A 22,201-nucleotide genomic window follows, 5' to 3' on the forward strand; every position below is an offset into this window, starting at 1 on the left:
GACAAGGTGTGGTTCCAATCCAGCCCTTAAGACATGGATTCACATTCATTCGTCTTCCGTATTAACGATACTTTAAAAAACAGAGTATTAACTGAAATCAAAACCATGATTTTTATTACTGCTCTTCAGGGGAAAAAAAAAAGAAGCAAACCTCAAGTGTGCTTCAATGAGCTGAGTTTTTTTTAAAATTACCCTAGGGTATTGTTGACTTGATCCCCAGAGCTAGAAGATTTATAATTTTTAAAAAGAAAAACTAAGGAACTTGGCTGAGTGTTTGTTTATTCCTTGCTTCAACTTCTGCTTTGTGCCTATAAAAATTGTTGAAATATGAGATTTATACATAGAAAACTTCCAGTTCTTTAAGGGACAGGACGGAAACTATGATGACATAGCCAGCAAAGAGAATGCTACATTGTCATCCAGTGAGGGTGAGATGAATTATCATAGCAAAGGGGAAAGACTAAACTACTGTGGTGCTCTCATCTAGGTCCCCACCAAGCAGGGTGCTGTACAGGGTGGGAAGTACAGAGACAGGAGTGTGAGAAAGATCCAAGGAGGGCAGAGAGTCAGGATGTCTGGGTGGCCAAGGAGAGAGGAGCAGGAGAAGACAAGAAAAGGGAAAGCATGTGGGAACCAAGCTACAGAAGATGTTACAGGTAAAGACCAGGAGTGTCATTGGGTCAAATCCTTCAAGCAACATCCTTCTTCGCTCAAGCAACATTTCCCACTGATTATTTGGGAGCGTTGCTAACACTGTGGATAGGAGAAATTGCCTTGGTCCATGACAGATCTTTCCAGCTGATTAAAGAATTTATTTGATGCAAAACTTGCTGAATCCTTCTTGGTCTCAAGGGTCAGTGTGGGGTGGAAGAGTAGGAAGAAATTCAGTGATTCTTTAAGCTGTCACAGAGATATGAATCACAGGTCCTTTGAAAACACTAATGCATTGTAATCACTATTGTCAAACACTCACCATTGCAATAACGTCCATCAGATGCTAACTGGAAACCAGGTTTACAAATGCACTTAAAGCTGCCGTCTTCATTGATACACATCCCATTAAGGCACATGTTCCTTATGCTACATTCATCCATATCTGAAATTGCACACAATGGATACAAATGTTCACACTGATGAAACAGTAAGAGAGATTCTGTTAACTCCCTCCTCAAGATAATGAACCAAACCAAACATATGTGGCTGTGTGAATCTATTATAAATATCAACAGGTGATGGAATCAAAATCCAGTGTGGCGGATGCCCCAGAGAAATTACTCATATTTGTAGCAATGAATCATTTGTCGATGAAGGAATAGGTATGAAATCACTGAAAAGCACAAAAAAGACATTCAGACTCTTGAAATCCTTAAAACTGCCACCTGGGAAAACACTTGTGTTTTTTTTAATTGAGACCTAAACCTCCCTTGGTGAAGAGGAAGTATGGTTTTCAGATATATGAGAGCTTGACTATTGGCAACCTCCAGGCTGAAAGGTAATCACAATTTTTTTTTATCATTACGATAAGAACACCTACAGGTGGATGGAGGAGAAGATTGTGTTAGGAGTGAAAATTTCTCTAACCCCCATTAGTCCCAAATTTGTGTTATGTAGACTCCCTAGTATGTTGCTCAAATCTGCACAGGAAAATGCAATGGGGCTCTCTTCAGATGCTAACATTCTGATCATTAGCTTCCATTTAAAATAAAAGTATCACTTCACTTTCTTTCGGTGACAAGTTACCTATTAAAACACTTGCTGACTAACCACTGAACTGTACAAGCACGGGGTATCCTCTGTGACCTCGCTGTATAGCATAAAAGATACTTTGCTATTGTCTGAGAAATGTCTAGGTTGTAATATGAAGAAAAAACATTTTCAATATTTCAAAACAAGTAATCTATTGGTTAATGCTGACACACAAGTTATAAATATAATAGACAAATTCTCCGCAATTCTTACATATACAGTAAAGTATTAATTGGGATATTAAAAGAGAGCTAAAGGGGGTCAATTCGTTGCTGTCCTGCACCTTCTGCAATCATTCACATCAATGCTCTCTCTCATTTTGGTAACATTTTATACTTCGCTTTGCATTTATTCTGCACTGGTATAAATAAGCATGCAAGACAGCAATGAATTGGTCCCATTAAATCTATCAAAGATCAGGACTGGTCAGTTTAATCTAAAAGTTTAATCTAAAAGGCTACACTTATAATCTTACATGTGCAGCACAATTGCCATGGTCTTTAATGAGAACTGGATGTGAGAGCAAACTTTGATCTATTACAGTGCAGCCGATGCAATGAGTTTAGAAGTTGATGCAATACACAGTGCTCAGATACATTCTGGCAACATGCTTAATGGAATGACAAATGTTTTATCAGATTGTCATAATTACTGCTCTGGTTCTTATTAGCACATGGAGTTTAGTGGGAAAGGAAGAAGTCAGGCCTTGGGTAACAATGGATTTTCATTTGTATTTAGATGACGTAGTTACATATTTGATATTTAAAAAGAAGTCCATAGTGTTAAATTAAACACAAAGGGAGCAGGACAAATAGATCCCTAAAATGTCTGTCTCTACCAAGGATTAATAAAAGCGCTACTAACATAAAATCCCTGGATCATAATGACATTACAATATATTCAGAATCATGCTATTTTCCTTAATTTTGCAGCTGTCTTGGATAGAAATTATACTCCTAGACATAGCGTGGTTTCTTTTTACTTACAGGCTAAGTCTGACCAAAATTATTTATGATTTTTAAAAAAAACTGTGTATCTATCCCAACCAGGAATTTTGGCACTAAGTCTTTGAGCTGAATCACTGAGATAATATTCTGCCAAAAACATTTCTAAGAACAGTGCTTGAAATTCTTTTAACGTATGAATAGATCATTGGGAACTCTCCCAAGGACCTTGGGAAGCATGATAAAGAACATTCTTCATTTTTTTTCACTATAGGTCTATGAGGTAGGAACACATCAGTTAAGTTCCCATTTTCAAATTTTGAAACACCTAGTTTTTTGCAGGTTGGACCAAACTAAATCCACATGAAGCACACTGCTAGTCACCCAATAAAGTTCCATTAAAGCGTGCTGTTAATCTCACAGTAAGATCATGAAGCGTGTGACTTATGCTCCACTCTAAAACATACCACTCCCATCAAAGGAACTCTACATTTTGCGATAGTGGTATGAACTATTTCTTTTGCTGGACAGACATCCTGTTGCCAATTGCCAAGCCACGGCTCCAGAACTGGCTGCAAAGGATGGTTTACTTGCCCTCCCAGACACAGGAAAAGGTATTTAGAAATTTGATTCCCAGCTCCTTCTCTCCCTCTACCCCAAAGACTTTTTATTATTTTTTAAAGTGAGTAATCTCTTGGAATTGTAATTACCGATGGGAAATAACTTCAGAAAAAAACTCTTACCTTCACAGTTTTTTCCATCAACTGCCACATGAAAGCCAGCATTGCAAACACAGTGAAAACTGCCATCTGTGTTTATGCACCGTCCATTATTACAGATCCGGCCATTCTGTAAACATTCATCGATATCTGAAAGACAAGCCAAAAATCAAAATATAAGTGTGATTTCTTTTCCAGTTTTTTGATTCCATGTAAAAATTACCTTTGCCTGGAAAAGTTTGATTTGCATAACTGAACATTAAGAAGGTGGAAAGAGTATCAAATGATCAGTTTGAAAGAAATTTCAATTTGCAATAGGAACTGAACCTTAGTTCAGAAAACACTAGACTGTAACTTGCTAAAATAGGGTTCAGGCTCCTTCTTACTGTTTCTATGTGGGTTTCTGCATTTCAGTTCCTTACAAAAAGGGTTTTCACTAAAATCTAAACTTACTAAAAGCAAAAGGTTAAACAAAACCAAAGGTTTTTTGTCCTTTGCTGTTGCTGTCTGAAGTAAGAATATAGTGGGAAATTCTGAGACTTTCCCACCGCCAAAATATGTTTTCTGCTCATTTTTATATTTAAATCATCAGATCCTCATTTCCCTCTCTCTGCTGGAGGCCCTTGGCAAGATCTTGGAGGACCTGCCTAGTGGTATCACACAAGGCTGGCAGCTCTCCCTCTCCCCCTAATGAGGGGGGAGGAGATCCTGAGACAGACTGTCTAGACATTTTTTAGATTACTCAGTGTTCTTCATCAAGGGCTGGAGCATCTCCCAGAGATTCTTGCACTCAGGGGACTCTGTGCACAAAGATCTCAACCAGTTCATGCAAATGCCTCCTCAACTACCCAGTCACTCTCCATTTCCCCAGACACGCTGTAGATGCCCCCTGACAGGTGTTCAGGACCAAAAGGGCTCTGCTAGGGGTTGGGGATGAGCAGAGAACAGACTGCACTCCAGACTCATGTCCCCTGCTAACTATGTTGGTATCTGAGGCAGAATTATTGGTGCTTGAAATCCACAGTTCCCTTCCATGGCAACCCATCTTCACTGAGCACTTGTAGAGGGAACCCAGTCAATAGTTGGGCTGCCAGGGAATGGAGGTACCAGCAGAGGCAAGAATCGTCACATGGACAGTTTCTGCCTCAGCAGATCCCATTCCCCATGATTCCTAGGAACTGTGTGAAGACCTGGGAAGCCTCCCCTCAGAGTGACAGGGGTGATGGACAGGAAATGAGGCTCATGGAATTTTCCTGCCCCTTGGGCCCCTTCCTTCAGCCTCCTGTACAAAGTTGAGTGTGGGGCTTGGTCTCAGGTAATTATAATGGCAGTTCTTAAGGATCTTCACTTTTATTTACCTGCTGCTATCTGACTTGTGGTGAAGAAACTAATATTTGCAATTTTGTTGTTCCCGAAAGCAGATAGAGGGCAACAGATGCAACAGTATGTTTTGTTCCACTTGTGGTTTTTAATTATAACATTGTTGTTGATTTTTCTTTTCAGAACTATTAGCAACCACAAAGCTGTCTTTCACCTGAGAGAGCTGTGCATGTTCTTTAGCTTCTACCTTTTCCATGCATGACCCATCTCCTCTTGCTCTTTGAAAGGTTATAGCATAACAACATGATGATTACCAGTTTTTGGCTCTCTGACTCCCAGATACACATGACTCTTATGGTTGATCCTGGTAACATTTCTTATACTTTTCAGTGCTATTTTACTTGCCTCCTTATGTCACTGAATTAAGTTCTCTAGGTTTCAATCACTAGTCACAGAGCTGTCAGCTTTATTCAGGAAAATCTCTTTACTGGGCCCATATTTGAGATCCTCACTAATTTTTACTCAGTCAAACTCCCACTGAAGTTCTTGGGAATTTGACTGAGTAATAATTGAGTAAGTACCGTGGGATCTGGCATGCTATGTTTAATAATTACATCAGTGTAAGTTATGGTCCCACAAGGGCACCCACTCTAGGCTTCAGGCTCCCTTGGCTGTTACCTCTTCTGAGTGGAGACATTCACCTCACTCCCTTCTTACCAGGGTAGTTTCAGGCTGCACAGCCCCTGACAATACTGTCATATCCAAGCAAGCAACTCTGCTTAAGCAAGCCTGCTTACTTTCTCTTTGGAGACTAACAATAGACTAATTGTCCACCATTATAAGCACAGCACTTCCTGTGCACGCCTATTATATTCTTATGGTAAAAGCACTCCAGAGAAAACAACAGAAGAATCTATATGCGTGCTAATAAACCTACCAGAGATCACCCCAAGCCTAAAATGGGCTCTGGCAGAAGAAGTCCTTCAAACCCCACCAAGAGGTTTCCTGTGGTTTCAAGTTCATCACAGCTTCCGCTTAGAACAAGCACACAGTATTATGGGGCCCTCTGTAGGCCCAGTCCTTCTAAGGACCAGGGGTCCTTATTTGTGGACCGGGGTCCTGTCCGTTTGCTGGATCAGGAAGAAGGCCTGGAGCCTGTTTAAAACCAGGCTATTTAATCAAAAAATCCTTTGTGTGTGTGTGTTGGTCCCTGGAGAATCCAGTTTGAATTAGATGCAAACCTCTCCAAAGGGTTGATAAGCAGAGGAATTACATTAGCACATCTTAAGTTACATAAAATCACACAAACAACTGCATGTTTAATACAATGTACCCAAAAGCATTGAATCTAATTCAATCATATTTATCTTCATTCCATAAGGTTTGGGCAGGATATTATCGTGTCTGTCACAGATTCATCCCATGGTACCTTAGAACCAGGAATCTATAAATGTCTTATGATTACGCAGGATTTTTCAGAAAGGGGTGCCCCTGTAAAGATGTACATGCAACTGTACAAACTCACATTGGTAGGTGTTACAGACATGGTCGTGCAGGCAAAACAGGCACTTGCCTGTGCAGTTGTTCACTGTAAGTGGAAATGCTATTTTTTCAGACACAAAAGGAGCATGCACATTTTGGCAAACACACTTTTGAATAACTGTTCCTTAAAGTCCTTTGTATAGCAGTGGTCCTGCCTGTTTTAGCATATTTTAAAACTGCAGCTAGACAAGCAGAGCTGTGATGGATTGCAAAGGGCCTGTTAAGTGACCACACAGTAACTGCAATGGCCACCAGGCTTTAGACATTTATGTGTTTCATGAGTCACAGCCAATCAAAGTAAAGCAGTGTAACAAACATGCCTCATGACTAAATTCATCCCCTGAAGTGCACATCATTGGCACTTTTTCTGCATGCCCTACTGTTCTGCAGACAGCTGTTTGTACTATTGCTGTCCTTTTGAGTCAGAAAGGAAAATCCCACATCAGTGCTGGTGGCTTTCTTTTCAAGGTTTTTTGGCAATGAGGCACGTGGTGATGAGCCTCTCTCGTCCCCTCACTGCTAAGACTGCTTGCAGATGTTTTCTCTGGGCTTTGTTTTTTAATTCTTTGCTTCCATCTCTGATCCCCTAATCCCACTCGGATTTCCAAACTCTGCTTTCTTCTGAGTGTCCGATAATACATCTTTAACCAAGCATAACAGCCCTGAATTACTTCTTCTAGAGACTCCTATGTGTAGTTGTGTTAAGGGTATCCAATTCTGACCTCATTAGGTTCTGTGATTCACCCACGCCATATATATTAAATTGCTGGTTTAGGCACCACTGGTTTGGTGATTATCTTCACTTCTTCATTTGGTCTTTCCTATCACAGAATGTAGAGTACACGAAGAGCTGGTCTACACTGAAAGGTTATATTGGCCCAGCTACATCTTTTCAGGGGCATGAAAAATCCATACCCCGGAGAGACGTCGTTAAGCTGAGCTAACTCCCCAGTGTAGACAGTCCTAGGGCAACAGAAGCTGTAGGAAGAATTCTTCCATTGACCTAGCTACTGCCTCTTGGGGAGGTGGACAACCTACAGTGGCGGGAGAACCCATCCCGTTGCACTGTTAAGTGTCTACATTGAAGCACTACAATGGCATGTCTGCAGCTGTGCCATTGTAATGTTTTAAGTTTAGACACAGCCTACCTCCCAGATTTTCATCAGCAACTGGTCTTTGCTTAGCCATGTAGGGGGTTGAGAGACAGGAGAATGGACACCCAATCCTGGCCTCCCAGAAAGGTATACAATAGTTCACCCTAAAAACAGTCACTGCAGCCTTAGGTTCTGTAATGACTGCTCACAATCCCCTTCTGGGTTTAATTACTATTTTCATTGCACAGTGGGAAAATAATTTTCTGAGCTTCCATAATCAACAGTAACCAGAAATACCCATCTCATTCATCTTCTGTGCCACTGAGTCCCTTCGCAGGGACTCCGCCTCTTGGAAGTCTGATCATATTGTAGTAGCAAAGGGTCTAGAGGGGTGGCAAGGATCCCGTCCAGTCACCTTTTGGAGTAGAACTGCACTTTATGTGAATTCACTTGTGTGTCCTTGTAACATCATTCAGCATGGTCACTAAATGTACCCTATTGGTTTGCTGAAGAAACGGTTCACAGGACTCTCGTGAAAATGAAGTTGATGAGGCAGATTCTTATCCTAGGTAATAATTTTAAATTAATATAAAGAAAAAAAAAGTCTTCCACTTCATGTGAGAACTTTTCAGTAGGCATTAAAAGCTACTCATTGAAGGCTGGGGAAAATTTGAGACCTTCCCATTTTTCTTTTTGGTTTCAGTCATCTCCATTACCACACTCAACTTCAGAGTGGGTGTATGGCTAGGGAATCGTCTTCTCTGTACAGAGAGGGAAAGATGATGAAGGCAAATCTGAGTCTTTGAGCATTCAAACTCACCCTATTTCATTTGCAAGGCTCTCTTCCTCTAATATATCCTGATCATGCCCTCGCAGAGTAGTCAAATTCTCTCTCAGTAGAAGTGTCTCATTATCAGTTAACTAGCGAGGAAACAGATCCACCTTTAAAGCCAAATTCACAACCCAGCACTGACCAGGAATGTCTGAGAGCAGTGAAAAATGAATCTTGCATCTCAGAGGTAGGTAGTGCTGCCAGATAGATTCCTCCCAAGCCCAAATGTCTTTTCATAATCCTGGCCTCCGAGAGTTAGTACTTTGCGCTACCAACTCAACCATCAGGTAGGTTTGGGTCAGCCTTTTTGAAAGAATATTTTTTACTCAAGTATTTAATTTATTTTTAAAAGTTCTTATTAAATGCATATGTTTAACTTTGCTTAAGAATAACTAATATTTTCCCTCCTCAGTGTGTATACAGGAGTACATCTAGGTATATAATATTGTACTTCACCTCGACACTCTGTCCTAGTTAGTGTGCTCTGATATCCAGCACGACACTGGCATATGTAGGATCCTTGGGTATTTATACAGTCTCCACTAATACAAGGATTCTTCTCACATTCATCAACATCTATAAAATACAGACAGTATATTTTTAGTAAGACATTGTTTGGCAGGTATTCAGGCCTGAGGGCTATTTTATTAGTTTATTTTACATGAGCAAAACATATTGTTTTTAAAAAGAAAAGGAGTACTTGTGGCACCTTAGAGACTAACCAATTTATTTGAGCATTAGTCTCTAAGGTGCCACAAGTACTCCTTTTCTTTTTGCAAATACAGACTAACACAGCTGATACTCTGAAATATTGTTTTTATAAACTCTATTATGCAATACTCAAACATTAAGAATATTTTTTCTCATCAATGTAAATCTACGTTATGTAGCATTTCATATTCAAAAGTTCTAGGCAGGTACTGGATACTAAGTCAAACAATATTTCCCAGATAAACGTAGCTTCAAATAAACTGAGCAAGCCTCAATGTAAATTTCTGCATTTACATTTTAAAATTACCAGTATTTGGACTAACCTCTAGAATTGCACGTTCTAAATCAGGTTGCTACTCATGGACAAATGCAAAGGGACTCATGTAAACACACTGTTATATATGTAGTTATTAGCAGCAGATCTATGCAATCTATACCTTCTGTTATTTACAATAACCTTCACTTTACAGTGAGCTAAAGCCTCCTTATTCATTGCTTATTTGGGTAAAATGCCAAAAAATCAATAGTCATTGAAGTCACTAGGCATTTTGCTTTAGTAAGGACAAGATCTGAGCCTATTTTTATAAAAGTTACTTTAATCTGTGATTGTAAACTGCATATTTAAGCTGCAGGCAACACTTTAAACTGATTACGTTTTAACCACAATCAACCACATTATATTTCTAAGAAAAATGTGCTTAATTTTGCATACTTAGAATAATCAGAACTTAATTTATCACAAGATTTATTTGTTTTTACATGTAATACGCTAGAGGTAAAACTATTATAAATATGCGTTTACATTTGAAATCAAATTAAGTGTTACATCCATTTTAAACATGGAGCCTACTTCTGTTTTTGTTTGTTTGTTTTTTGTTTTGTTTTACTAAGAAATTAATGAAGGTCTTTATATCTTATGGGATCAGAAAACAGTTTCATACAATTATCACTGTCTGATTTATAAAGCACAAGGAAAATCTCATACCAATGCATTCCCCTCTGACATCCAGTTGGAATCCTTTGTTGCACTCACAGCGGTAGCTCCCAGGAGTTGGAATACAGCGCCCATTAAGACAGAGATGTCTGAATAGCTGGCAATAGTCAGTGAAATTAACTGGCAAAACCACTGAAATGAAAAAGTTACAAAAGTAGATTAATAGGTTATAATAATGATTTTCTGTAATACTTTCTCTAATACAACTCATATAGCATTCTCCATTAAAAGTTAACATTTACCTTCCATCACCACATAGATTAGAGAAGAAATTGGACAGCACTAAGCATGCAAAAGCAGCGCTATGTCCCAGACAGCACTGTTTGAGAATGGCTGGTAAATGTTGACTTTTTGATGGTGACAGCTATAATCTGCTTTCCCATCTTGCAGGACACAACTTTTAGGGCTAAACCCATGCATAAGGAGGTGTGTGGTATTATATAGGGATGATAAAAAGCCAGCATTAGCCAACAGCTGCGACACAGTAGCACAGTACCTCAAATATCTCCATTTTTATAGCTAGGAATTGGACAGATACTGAGAAGATTACTATGGTAACTATGTGGTATCAGTTGACAAGTGCTTACTGTGGGCTGCATTGGCATTTTGCAAACCAGTCTGAGTAAGGGACAGGATAGGGAATGAATTGACACTCTGAAAGTCAGAGTTCTTTTCCTGCTTCCTCCTTGCACCAGACACACCTAAACCTTCCCCTAGCCTTTTCCTTGGCACAGTTTACTTCTCTCTCCACAGTGGCTCACTTGCATGGGCCAGTTCACTGGATGAGTATGTGAGGCATGGTGAATTGGAGCTCTGGTTCCACCTTCTCCGCAAACCTGTCTGCTTAATCCCCACTCACCTAAGGAACAGTGGAAGTAGCAGCTGGCAGCAGCAGTTGCTCTCCCCCATGCAAGTGTGAGAGATACAGCAATTTCCTGCCATACCCTTGGGAGATCTTACTGCATTCAATTTAAGTATCTTTGGGGTTCATTATATCAATGTACTACCACGGGCTGGGATTTTCGAAACCTCTCAAGTGGGGAAGGATGTGACAGATGTGAGACCTAGGGGTTCAATTAACTATATTGAACAATGTACCTGACAAGAACAGACTTTTGGAATAAAACAAGTTAAGTGGTTTTCCTGGTGAATATCTAGAGGAAGGTGAATGCTAATTCCTTAACCTCCAGTTATACAAAATCCCAGCCTGGGGAGTGGGCCATTGTCTGTTGATCACCTGCTGGATGAGACCAAGATCATAGGCCCAAAGTGTATAAAGGAAGGACTGAACTATTCACTGCTGTTCTGGTTCTGAATGTGAGATGGTAATTAACTTGTAACCACAGGGAAAACCCAGTTGTGGGTTTTGAGGGACCGACACCTACCAGAGCCTAAGGTTGGAGTCAGAGTGACCTGTAGTAAGCTTTATAGCACGTTTGTGGGTTCTTTTATTGTTTTTAATATGTTTTCTCTGTAATGCTTTCAGTCTTAAGAATAAATGTACTTGCTTATAAAGAGCTGGGTGCTAACTTATAGCTGGGCAATTACATTGTTCATAACTTCTGGAGAGAAAGCAAAAAGCAAATGCTGGCTTGCTGGGCAGTCTGGCTTGCTGGGGATATCACAGTGTAGCCAGGGAATTGTGTAGCCTGGAAACACCCTGGTCAGGAAGGAGAGAGCCAGGAGAGTCTCTGAGGAGCCAGGATCTTAAAGTGGGTACCAGATCACAGAGGGGTGAAATAGAGGTGCTGCTGCCCTGAACTGTGACAGCAAGGACTTGCAATATGAGTAGCCTGCACAGGGAAGTAAGGGAACTTATTATAGTCCTTACTCCCCTGCGCAGACATGTAGTTGGGCTCAAGACTGAGCCTTAAAAATGACAACCAGCACAGCACATAGGCTACAGTAAATATAATGTAGGAGTAAAGATGGTATCTAATTAAGAGGGGATGGTGTTACAGAGAATGCAAGTCTACCACAAGGGTTACAGGGAAAACAAGACATGGTTATCCTGAAACCCAGTCAGTGCACATGCAACCACCCAAAGCAAGCACAAGACAGCAACAACAGGAGTGAGCACACTGCTCCTGAGAAATTCACATTTTAAATGTGATAAAGACCAAGTATCCTGCAGGGAAAGGGCTAATATTTATTCTTACCATGTGGAGGTGGACCGCGTGATGGAGGTGGAAAAACAATGTCTGGCCGCTGTGGTATCACAGGAATCAGAGGAGGATAAACATCAGGAAGGCCTGGAGGAAGATCAGGTCTCCCAGGTGTTAGACCAGCTACCACACATAACTTGCGATACTCCTCTGAAACATGAATACACAGCACTTCAGTCTGGTGATAGTAAACATGAAATACCCTCCTGGAAAATAGAGACCAAGTGAACTTGTTTCGTAACAGAGGACCTCATTCTGTGAACTGTCCTTCCAGTCCAAAGTAGAATTTAGTACACAGTTCATCAAAACACTGCCAGTAAAGAGAGAACATGTCACTGGAAATCTACATTTAAAAGCCACGAGGGGGCATCAGGGAACCAATCCTATTCTATTTATTTAGCCCCTTTCAGGCAAAACCTCTGCCAAACTCAATGGGAATAAGAACTTTTGGACTGGGCCCCAAATTAACTACCATCCTGAAGTCTTAAAAATTCAGCCTGTCCTGCAGGCTGATGTCATTCCACAGAAAAACACTGAGTTTCTGTTAAAAGAAAAGAAAAGAAACAAAACAAAAAATAAAAACCTTCTTTCCTGTATGTCAAGTGAAATTTTCAGGCTCCAGGGTTGTATTTTTGGCTCTCATTAGCATCTCAAGTTGTAAATCCCTTTATTAGCCCAGAATAAGAAGAGTGAACTTGAAGGCTACATAACTTACATTAACAAAACCTATAATACGTAAAGTGATTTTACATATATTTTCAAGGTATAATATACTAGTATAACTGATGATCACAAGGCCACATTTTCAACTGACCTTTTTAATCAAGCCCACAAAACATGTATATACAAATAGTCATTAGTGCATGCAGATCTGAAGGCTTTGGGGCAATAATGAAGGGGTTCAGTGAAAATGATGATAAGAGATAAATTAGTCCTAAAAAAATGAAGTAGTATGTATGTACAAAACACTTAACATAGCAAATTATAACCTGTTCCTAAGGACACTGCCAGGCAAGTTAGACTGAATGCTTTAGTCTTCAATCTGACTGTCCAACAGTTTATATGCTGTTCAATATGTTAGAGTAGATTTGTTAAAAATGATATTAACCTAAGATTTTCTTTTCCCTGTCATGATCCACTGCATTTGTCTTGCTTCTCTTGGACAACCAGGCTGCTTTACGTTTCACTGTATTTCCCTTTCCTGCTCTTTAAAGTGTCTTTACCTTTAAAGTCTTTCCCGATATTTTTTTATTAGATAAGAGATTTTTGGGTTTTATTTTTTTATTTAAACTTGTAGGATTTGTTTTAACTTTCTTTTTCACTCCTCATTCAGAAAATGTGTTGAATCTGCTTTCAGTTAGTCTAATGGCTATAAAAATAACCTTTGCATTAGACATTCAGAAGGAATAGTGTGTGTGTGAGAAAAAGGCAGACATACAGAGATTTAAATATCTGTTAATGACCAAGTGTAACTTTAGAAGAGGAGAGGTGACCAGGGGAAGTATCCAGACAGTGGAGATACAGGAGAGCAACACTGACTGCCCACTGGAATACTAGATAGCTTATCGTCACTGGGGCATAAGAGTGTCTATACTGGAAACCCAGAGAGACTTCGTTCCCCTGGGAAATACAGATTGTGAGTCCAACTTTCAAACATGGACATCTAAACTGCAACTCCCAATCCCTTATTGGTGTGCTCAAATCAGCAAACAGTTGCTGTAATCCCCTTTTTAAACACCTACATTTGAGCACCCTAATTTAAGTGCCCACTTTAGAAAATTTGCCTTTGTGAGCCAACAGGGAACTTCTTTGATGCTGTGCGTGACTAGACAGATTGTTAGTATTGGATCACAGTATTGCTGAAATTTATCACAGTTAGCGGGAATCTAGTTACATGACAACACCAATGATAGAAAACCTATATGTAAGTAATTAGCCAGTTTCTGAGAGAGGAAATACTGTATTTTAAAGTCTGGTGGTTTATCAGCAAAGTAGCTGAGTGTAACATATTCTTGGACAAGCCCCTCTCCACTAGAACAAATCACAGTACCCCTGTTAGCAATCTACCCAATTGAGCCAAGAAACAATACTAGGAAGTGTTTAGGTGAGAAGTGGACCTACTAGGCTGAAGACTTTAGATACCAATTTAAAAGTATTTATAGTTTTAATGGTGAATCCTGCCCTTCAGTATAAACAATTATTGCTGTGGTATGCAGCAGAATACAGAGCAGGCTTTTTTTATTGGAACTTTAATCTCCATGTATAATTGCCAGCAATAAACAACCTATTTTATAGTAACAGCTGTAAGAGGGTCTACTGCCCACATTGAAAAAGCAACTGCCTGGTTATGCAACCAGTGCTCTACTTTGTATTACATTAAATTTCCATATCAGAGTTGGAGAGACTTGGCCTCACCAATGTCATTCATGGACAGCCCTAAAATTCCTAGATTTGGGCTCACTCTTAGGACGTATTTAGAAATCAGTGAGCCTGTAATACTACTGATGATAATGCTGTGTGTAAAAAGAAAAGGAGGACTTGTGGCACCTTAGAGACTAACCAATTTATTTGAGCATGAGCTTTCGTGAGTTACAGCTCACTTCATCGGATGCATACTGTGGAAAGTGTAGAAGATCTTTTTATATACACACAAAGCATGAAAAAATACCTCCTCCCACCCCACTCTCCTGCTGGTAATAGCTTATGTGTGCATATCTAGCCTCTCTCACCAGAGGGTTTGAAAGAAGTTTAAAAAGGAAAGTATAAATTACTAATTCCATTTTAGGCTAGGTCTACATTATGGCTGCATGTACGGTACAGACACTTGACAAGCCCCTGGCGTGTATAAATAGCCATGTAGAAGGTGAGACACTGCTTAGGCAAGTAGAGACACACTAGAATCTTAGAGTACATACCCTGCATGGCTCTCTACACATGACATGCTACATGCTTCCCACATCCACACTGCTGGTTTTAGTGTCCCGAAGCCTCCCTCATGCCAGAGCCTTTCCCCACCACAGTGAAAGACTCTGATAGTGGGGAAAGGCTCTGGCATGGTAGAGGTAACTAGGAAAGGCTCCTGGAGAATTTCTCTGCTGCCTCCCCCCTGCCAGAGCCTTTCACTGCCATGTGCACCTACACACCGCAGCGTGGATGCTGCCTAATTTTCACTGTGGCATTTAGCTACATTGTACCCCACACGCTGTTACTCTGTCTTTAAGGCCTTTTCTGGTAAGAGAAGCAGAGAGAAGTTTAAAAACTTGCCCAACGCAGCATGAGCTGTCAAGACTTAGCACAGGTGTGAGAGTCAGGAAGTCGTAATTTCTCAATTCTGCTCTGCCATTGACTTACTATGTGGTCTTAGGCAAATCACTTTTCTGCCTCAGTTTCTTTAGCTGTTAAATGGGAATAATCAGGAGTTGTGTAAGGGAAAGTGGGCAGTGTGTTAAAAGCAGAGGGGAGCTCCCACTCCTCCCCCTGTCTTGGGAAAAAGCACTCTCCTAAAGCTTCCCATCCTATTTTAACCTACTTTAGCCAGGGGATAATACTACTTCCTTATTACTTGTCTAGTATTCTAATCATTGTCTGTACACTGCTTCAAATATGTAAAGTATTATATGAATTTGAAGTTTGATCATTCAAGTCACTCAATAAGACAGTGACAGAGCCAGGAATAGAACCCAGGTTCTGACCTTAGAACACTGCTCTCACCACTAGATCATGCTGCCTCACTCAACTAATTAAAAAATAGGGATTGTAAACCCTCCCCCATCCTGTGAACCAAACCTGCATTTTTTCATATTTACACTGCTTTGCAGAAAGAGACCACTCCACCTCCTCTCTAGCCTCCTCCCTCTCCCTAGCTCCTGATCTAGTGTGAGCTCCCTCCCTGTAATCTTCCTCAAGTCTCTTGCACTCTTCTTTCCTGTGACTTTCCAGTAGGCCTTCAGTCCACCTTCTCTCCTAAACACCCTTCAGCAGACCCATCCTCTGGCCCTTTCCACTCGGTTTCACAATCCAATTGTGCTAATACTCTGTTGGGCCCCAGCCAGCTCTGACTCCATATGTCATGTTCCTTCGGACACTCAATGCAATGTAGGGCAAACAACTGCAGAGCGCATGAATTCAGTGACAGTCAGGACTGGCCATGAGGAATCACATGGTTTAACCCTCAGTGGTTGCAGCCCTCAGAGAAAAGGGGCCAATCAGAAGATTGAGAGACAGGACAAAGGGAGATAAAGACTATTGGAAGGTCATGGTGCGAGGAGAGATGGGAAGGAACTAGAGCCTACTACAGGATTATGGAGGGAGTAGCCTGTGCCTATTGGCAGGATTTTTGAGAAGGATGCCTAAAAATTAGGTTAAGACTGAACATCCAGTCCTTTAGAGATTGCTCATCACTAGTCATAATCCTTTTCATAAGATTTCAGCTAAGTCTACACTGCAAACATTACTCACAAAACAGGATAACTGAACAGGAAAGTGCTAAACCATTATTGTAAGAATACAAAATGATCCATACCAGTAGCTCGGATGGGGCACATTTCAGGGGCACTTGTTGCCCCAGGAGACCAGCATCGTCCGGTGTCACAACAGCATTGCATTTTAGTTAAAACCTGGGGTAGCTGATTGCCACAACGGCCATTGGTCAGAGAAGAGAAACAGTATCCAGGACGTACATCTAACAGGGGAAAAGAAATACACATGGAAATATCAGCCCGATAAAAAAGGCATCTTTCATTTACAAATCCAATGCCTATTGCTCCGAATGCTGCCTTGACAGCAAATGTATTGGTTTGCTTGGTTGAGTAGAATTGATTCAGTATCAATATTATTAATTTTAAAAAATTGAAAGCAAAACAAGAAATTGGGTGATTTTTTAAAACCCAAAACCCAGCACAACTTTCTCAAGTGTCGCCAACTCTCAGGATTTTTATTGTGAGTCTCAATACATTTGGAGTTTTCTTTAAAGCCCCTGAAGTCAGGTGATTACGTGAAAAATCTCAGCTTTCATTTTAAAAAACCCTAATTATCTAGCCCTAATGGTTGCAGAGTAAAGCTTGAAAATGTGAACCATAAGGACTCAAAATCCAGCAAGCAAATAAAAAGAACCCCAAAGGGATTGTTTTCAAAATCTCATGATTTTAAGCCAACTCGTGATATTTGGGGCCTGGTTCACGATTTGTGAATGAGGATGGCAATACAGAGAGATTCCCAAACCTTTTGTGTCAGCTTGGACCCACTTCTCAGCCATCAAACCACTGGTAGATTTATAGTTTCACTTCAAACCAGGTGGAGTGCCATGATTTTTAATGAGACTTTGCTGTGAGTTCTTAGACTCATGGAAACCTGAAAGCTAAACTGCAGTTCAGAGGTGCAAACCCTACAGGAAGTAAAACCAAAGAAAATGTGATGTGGAAAAAAACTCTTCAGCTAAGAGTCCCATGCTGTAATAAAATAATAAATGTAGAAAAGGAGAAAGAAGAAAAAGTTTATTCAATATTTAATGCTTCAGCACCTTCAAGGAAAAGCCCTAGGGTGCTATAACTGTCAACATTATTACAGGCAGCATGAAATCATTATTGTTTCAGCTTTAATTTAAAGGCTGTAGATGTACATTAACAAACAAACTACAGCTCCCACAGCCACACAGTAATTTATTTTTCATTAGTCCTGGCTTTTGAAGCTGAAGTGCATGCTGACTGAAATTACATATAGATGGCAGAGCAAGAAATTACAATTCAGTTGCAACAGGTGCCAAATTGTTTATGGAGATGTGTTAGCTTCATATCTAAAATAGGCTCGCACGTGCTCTACAAACAACAGCTTGTACCCAGATTTCACCATCTCAGCTCTAGCGACATTTTACAAACATCTCCTATCTGAGGGGGGAAAAGAAAAACACCGGAACACCTTTTCAAAGTCTATGATACAATCTGCAGCTTTGAGGAATTCTTTTACGGTGTGTAACATCACGTCAGCATAATTCAACTTAAAATAAGCTGTAGCATGATTTGATGTTGCATGATAAACCAGACTGATTTTAAAGCAGAAGAATGTTCACTGTCAAAATGTAGAAGAAAAACATGGACGTAATCTTATATCAGCATGCAACATTCCTGAAAGAAAGCGTTTCAGTTATCCAGGATGTGGCAGATTCTGCTGTCCAGCATCTTAGTTATCCAGAGCTTAGCAGATGAGATACTACAGTTTGTATAAAAATTCAACGACATTTCTTATTATTTTGAGGGAACTGATGATATTCAATGATCTGATGAGAGAGTCTGTAAAATGGTTTTGACTTTCATTAGCTGGAATCCTAAACAAAGATATTAGCGGTACTACAGCCAATGGAGGCAGTGAGCCATTGCTTCAAGTTTTAGAACTAATTCAATTCAAATCACAGAATCATGAAAATTTGAGATAGAAAAGACTTATTAGATCATCTAGCCTATGGGTTCTCGATTTTTTTCCATCCACTACCCAAAAATTATCCCATGATATACCATGTTAAAATGAATCTCAAACTGGGCCAATACAAATGAAACATCTATGTATTGTTCTCCATGCTACATTAATTTCTTTGTTAGGTTTCATTCTGACTGCAGAATTATGAGGCTAAGGGGAAGTGTTGGAAGGATGACAGGGTGAAGATAGAAGTGGTTCTAATCCCTGCTCCTTAATCTAGGGACCTTTATTTGTAGACCCAGAAGCCCCTTCCATGTCCCCGTTAACTAACGCTTATCTAACACTTTTTACTTGAGGACAGACATATTGTAACTGAATCAAGACTAGATAGTCTGCCTAGCTCTAATGCAGATTTTGGCTATATCCTTGTTAATACTGCAAATGCACAGCTTGCAAATTAAGACATAAATCTAAACTACGTGCAGATAATTAAGAGTGCTTCACAGTTAGCACATTTTTCCTTCGACATGATGCGAATATCAATGATGGCTCACGGCCTGGTATATCATTTACATTGCTTCTTGTCATCACTTCAATACCTAATTGTTAAACTAAACTACTTCAGCCTGGAAATAGAGGGAGGGAGCGGCAAGTATGGTTGAAAATCTGTAGGAATCTAATGTGAGTGATGGCATCAGACAATCTTGACTGCACAGTATCTATAGAACAGCAGAATCTGCACTACAGTAGGGAGTTAAATTCAGAATATTAACAACTAGCATTATAGTGGAGGGAAAATGCACATCTTATATCATCTCTATAGCAGTCTGCATTGCTTTATGTAAACAAACATCTAATATATATAATAACTAGTGAGCAGCACAGTCCTTAAGGAGCTACTTGTCCAAAGCAAGAAAAGCAATGACCAGGTGCATTCTGTACCCTCTGAATACCATCTAACTACACACACAAATACTGTGTCTGATAGTGGAAGAGATACTGTTAAAGGAAATGCATTTCTGAACATATACAAAAAAGTATAATGGCAACCTTCACAATGAATCATGTCCTAAACTAATGTCTTTCCAGATTTCTAGGGAAAAGCACTTTTTGCTGGGAAAATTACTCTCCCTTCATACTTTCCTTTCAAGAGTTATTTTTCTGCTCTGTCCTTTACCAAATGATCTCTTCTGAAAGGCGCTCATATGGGGAGACTGTTATTCCGCCTGGTTTTCAGAGGCCTTTTGCATTTTAAATAAACCAGCCAAAACCATGGAAATTTAATTTTCATTTAATTTGAAAATGACTATGAAGGCTCTGGGTTTCAGGACTGAATAGAGAACAACATACTTGCAATAAGTTTAAAGGAAAGACAAGAAATAATGGTGCATCCTAAAATACCTGACCCAGCGGATCTTATTCTAGACTGGGGATATCATCAGTCACCAAGTACCAAGGAGCAGGCAGACTATATCCTTCCCAGAAATAGTGTTACTCCAGTCCATTGTACTTTGGAGACCATGACATCAAAGTGTCAGTCAGTGAGTTATGGCAACCCCCGATACCTTGTCTGGAAGCACAGTAGCAACCTCAGGGATACTGCTTTGGGACATTATGTGATGCAGCATGACAGAAAGACTGCTTTGGAGGGTCATATCCATTCCGTCACATTCAAAGTAAGACAACAGCACCTCCACACTATCAATGTCACAAAATCACACTACTGCATGTATTTTAAAGATAGCAGCCACCAGCCAGGCTGATTAAAGAAAATAATGTGTAATGACTCTAATGAAAAACATTTGAATAAAACCTACAAAGACTGTGACTGGCAATGTTTCAAATTTCTATGTCTATGATTTTATTTCTTGGGGTTGTTTTTTTTTAAAATAACCATGCAGTGTACCACAGGCTACAACAAAGATTAATGTGGGAGAATAGGAAAATAAGGGGAACCCTGTAAAATAACTTCAGCTCATTTTAATGCAACAAACTTTTTTTAACAACATTATAGAGAAACCCTGAATAAGAAGAAGGGGAAAGATCACAACAAAAGGAGAGAGGAAAAGGGGCAGACTACAGTTAAAAACTGTATATCGCCACCCATCTTTGTAAGCTAAAAATATCAAATCATTTCAGAAAGGGAGTAGCCACATGGACATTGTGTTAAATTGCAAGAGTATCATTAGCTACAACAGCAAAAAGAAAAATAGAAAACTAACCTCTGATGACAGCTGTGGGCACTTTCTTTCAAGAGGGATTTCAAGAGAGTGCCTATGGTTATTAAATATATTTTGTACGCTATTATCTACTTTCATGGATATATGCATGTCAATTGCATCTACTACTCTAACACTTATGATTTTATACTCACCTATACATCTTGTGCCATCAGGAGCTGTATAAAAACCAGGTGGACATTTGCAAAAGTAGCTGCTAACAGTGTTAGAACACTCTCCTCCATCACAGATTCCAGGAATAGTGCTGCATTCATCAATATCTGCAATAAAAAGAGAGATCTGATCAGCTTAATTATCAAGATTCCAGCATTAAAATATTTATCATTATTGTTATTTAAGGTCAAATTCTTCTATTACAATGGAGTTACGCCAGCAATGTTTAAAATATGGTACCGACAGGTGGCCCTAAAATGGGAGCAGAGCCTTATTTTGTTAGGCATCATATAAATACATATGAAATACAGTCTTAGCCCTGAAATACTTTGAATTTAAGGAAATACTATATTTTCTAAATTCCAGAAGCACAGAGAGTACAGTTCACTGTTTAATAATGATGGATGCAACCCTGAAACTTGATTTAAAACTGTCGAGGGAACTTACTGAATGTAGACAAAATGCAACATCCCACAATTAAATTTAGCTAGTGCACAGGAGTTAGCAGTCTAATTTTAAGAAAACTGCCATTAGATCCACAAGTGGTCCGGAGCGCCGTTTTATGTCTCATGGTAATTCCAGAACTCCAGTAACACTACTAATTCAACTCTGGGCACTAGTTCAGCTCTGACACAAAGGGAAGTGTACCACTTACTGAATCACCAACACCACTTCCTACCATGCCTAGGTTTTTCTTGGAAGCCTCAAGTATTGAGCAGACAGACCCAATTTAACTAATAAGCTCTGTCAGCATGACAGCACAAGGCAGTCAATGAACATCAACCTTCCTGCATCTTCCATCTTCAAATGCTAAACAAAAGGATCATGCAATGGATGCAACCTATACTCTTTTTTACCAGCATACAATATTTGTCTGAAATAAAGGTTTTCATGTGCTATAGATTTCTAGACATAAATTGAAGTATATAGGACAACACAGATGGCAGAAAGCAGATCACATCCATGAACGTCTTATACATTGATCATCACTTTTAAACAAAAGGATCATGCAATGGATGCAACCTTTAAGAGATTTATTGCCCAAAATCTTCAAGTGACAAATCATTTACAGGAAGTTCTTCACTGTCAGCATAAAAAAAACGACAGCACATGCCTCCGTATACCTGATCATATCTACTGACACTGATAACAGAGCCTGTAATGCTGAAGGTTCTATTCCTTCCACAGCAAGGGGCTTATGTGACCTGCAGTGGCATGTCAATATCAACCTATACCAACGTCCATTGTTCATCAATTACTGGTGGTAATCAGCCTATAGTACTTTGTCATCCCTTTATTTTTCAGTGGCTGTTTCCAGTCTGCAGCTGGTACC

General features: G+C 39.7%; 1 protein-coding gene and 1 long non-coding RNA gene across 12 annotated transcripts in view; one reads left to right on the forward strand and one right to left on the reverse strand.

Moving 5' to 3' along the window:
- FBN1 (fibrillin 1) overlaps positions 1–22,201 on the reverse strand; it is a 220,249-nt gene that overhangs the window by 104,323 nt on the left and 93,725 nt on the right. For 7 of the 10 annotated variants that reach the window (XM_073303899.1, XM_073303905.1, XM_073303898.1 and 4 more), the window contains 7 exons: positions 20,850–20,975; positions 16,590–16,748; positions 12,062–12,217; positions 9,894–10,034; positions 8,654–8,773; positions 3,434–3,559; positions 974–1,096 (listed from right to left, as the gene is read on the reverse strand). In XM_073303899.1, coding sequence (XP_073160000.1) covers positions 974–1,096; positions 3,434–3,559; positions 8,654–8,773; positions 9,894–10,034; positions 12,062–12,217; positions 16,590–16,748; positions 20,850–20,975 — 951 coding nt within the window. Of the gene's footprint in view, positions 1–973; positions 1,097–3,242; positions 3,560–3,795; positions 4,685–8,653; positions 8,774–9,893; positions 10,035–12,061; positions 12,218–16,589; positions 16,749–20,849; positions 20,976–22,201 lie in introns of those variants that run through there. The other 3 variants (XM_073303908.1, XM_073303903.1, XM_073303904.1) reach the window with 3 other exon arrangements.
- The window catches only part of LOC140894953 (uncharacterized), a 57,966-nt gene continuing 38,729 nt past the window's right edge, over positions 2,965–22,201 (forward strand). The window contains exon 1 of one of the 2 annotated variants that reach the window (XR_012154010.1): positions 2,965–3,304. This is a non-coding gene — a long non-coding RNA (uncharacterized lncRNA). The remainder of the gene's footprint in view (positions 3,305–22,201) is intronic. The other variant, XR_012154009.1, reaches the window with a different exon arrangement.

The sequence above is a fragment of the Lepidochelys kempii genome, chromosome 10 (genome assembly GCF_965140265.1).
Source record: "Lepidochelys kempii isolate rLepKem1 chromosome 10, rLepKem1.hap2, whole genome shotgun sequence".
Taxonomy (NCBI): domain Eukaryota; kingdom Metazoa; phylum Chordata; order Testudines; family Cheloniidae; genus Lepidochelys; species Lepidochelys kempii.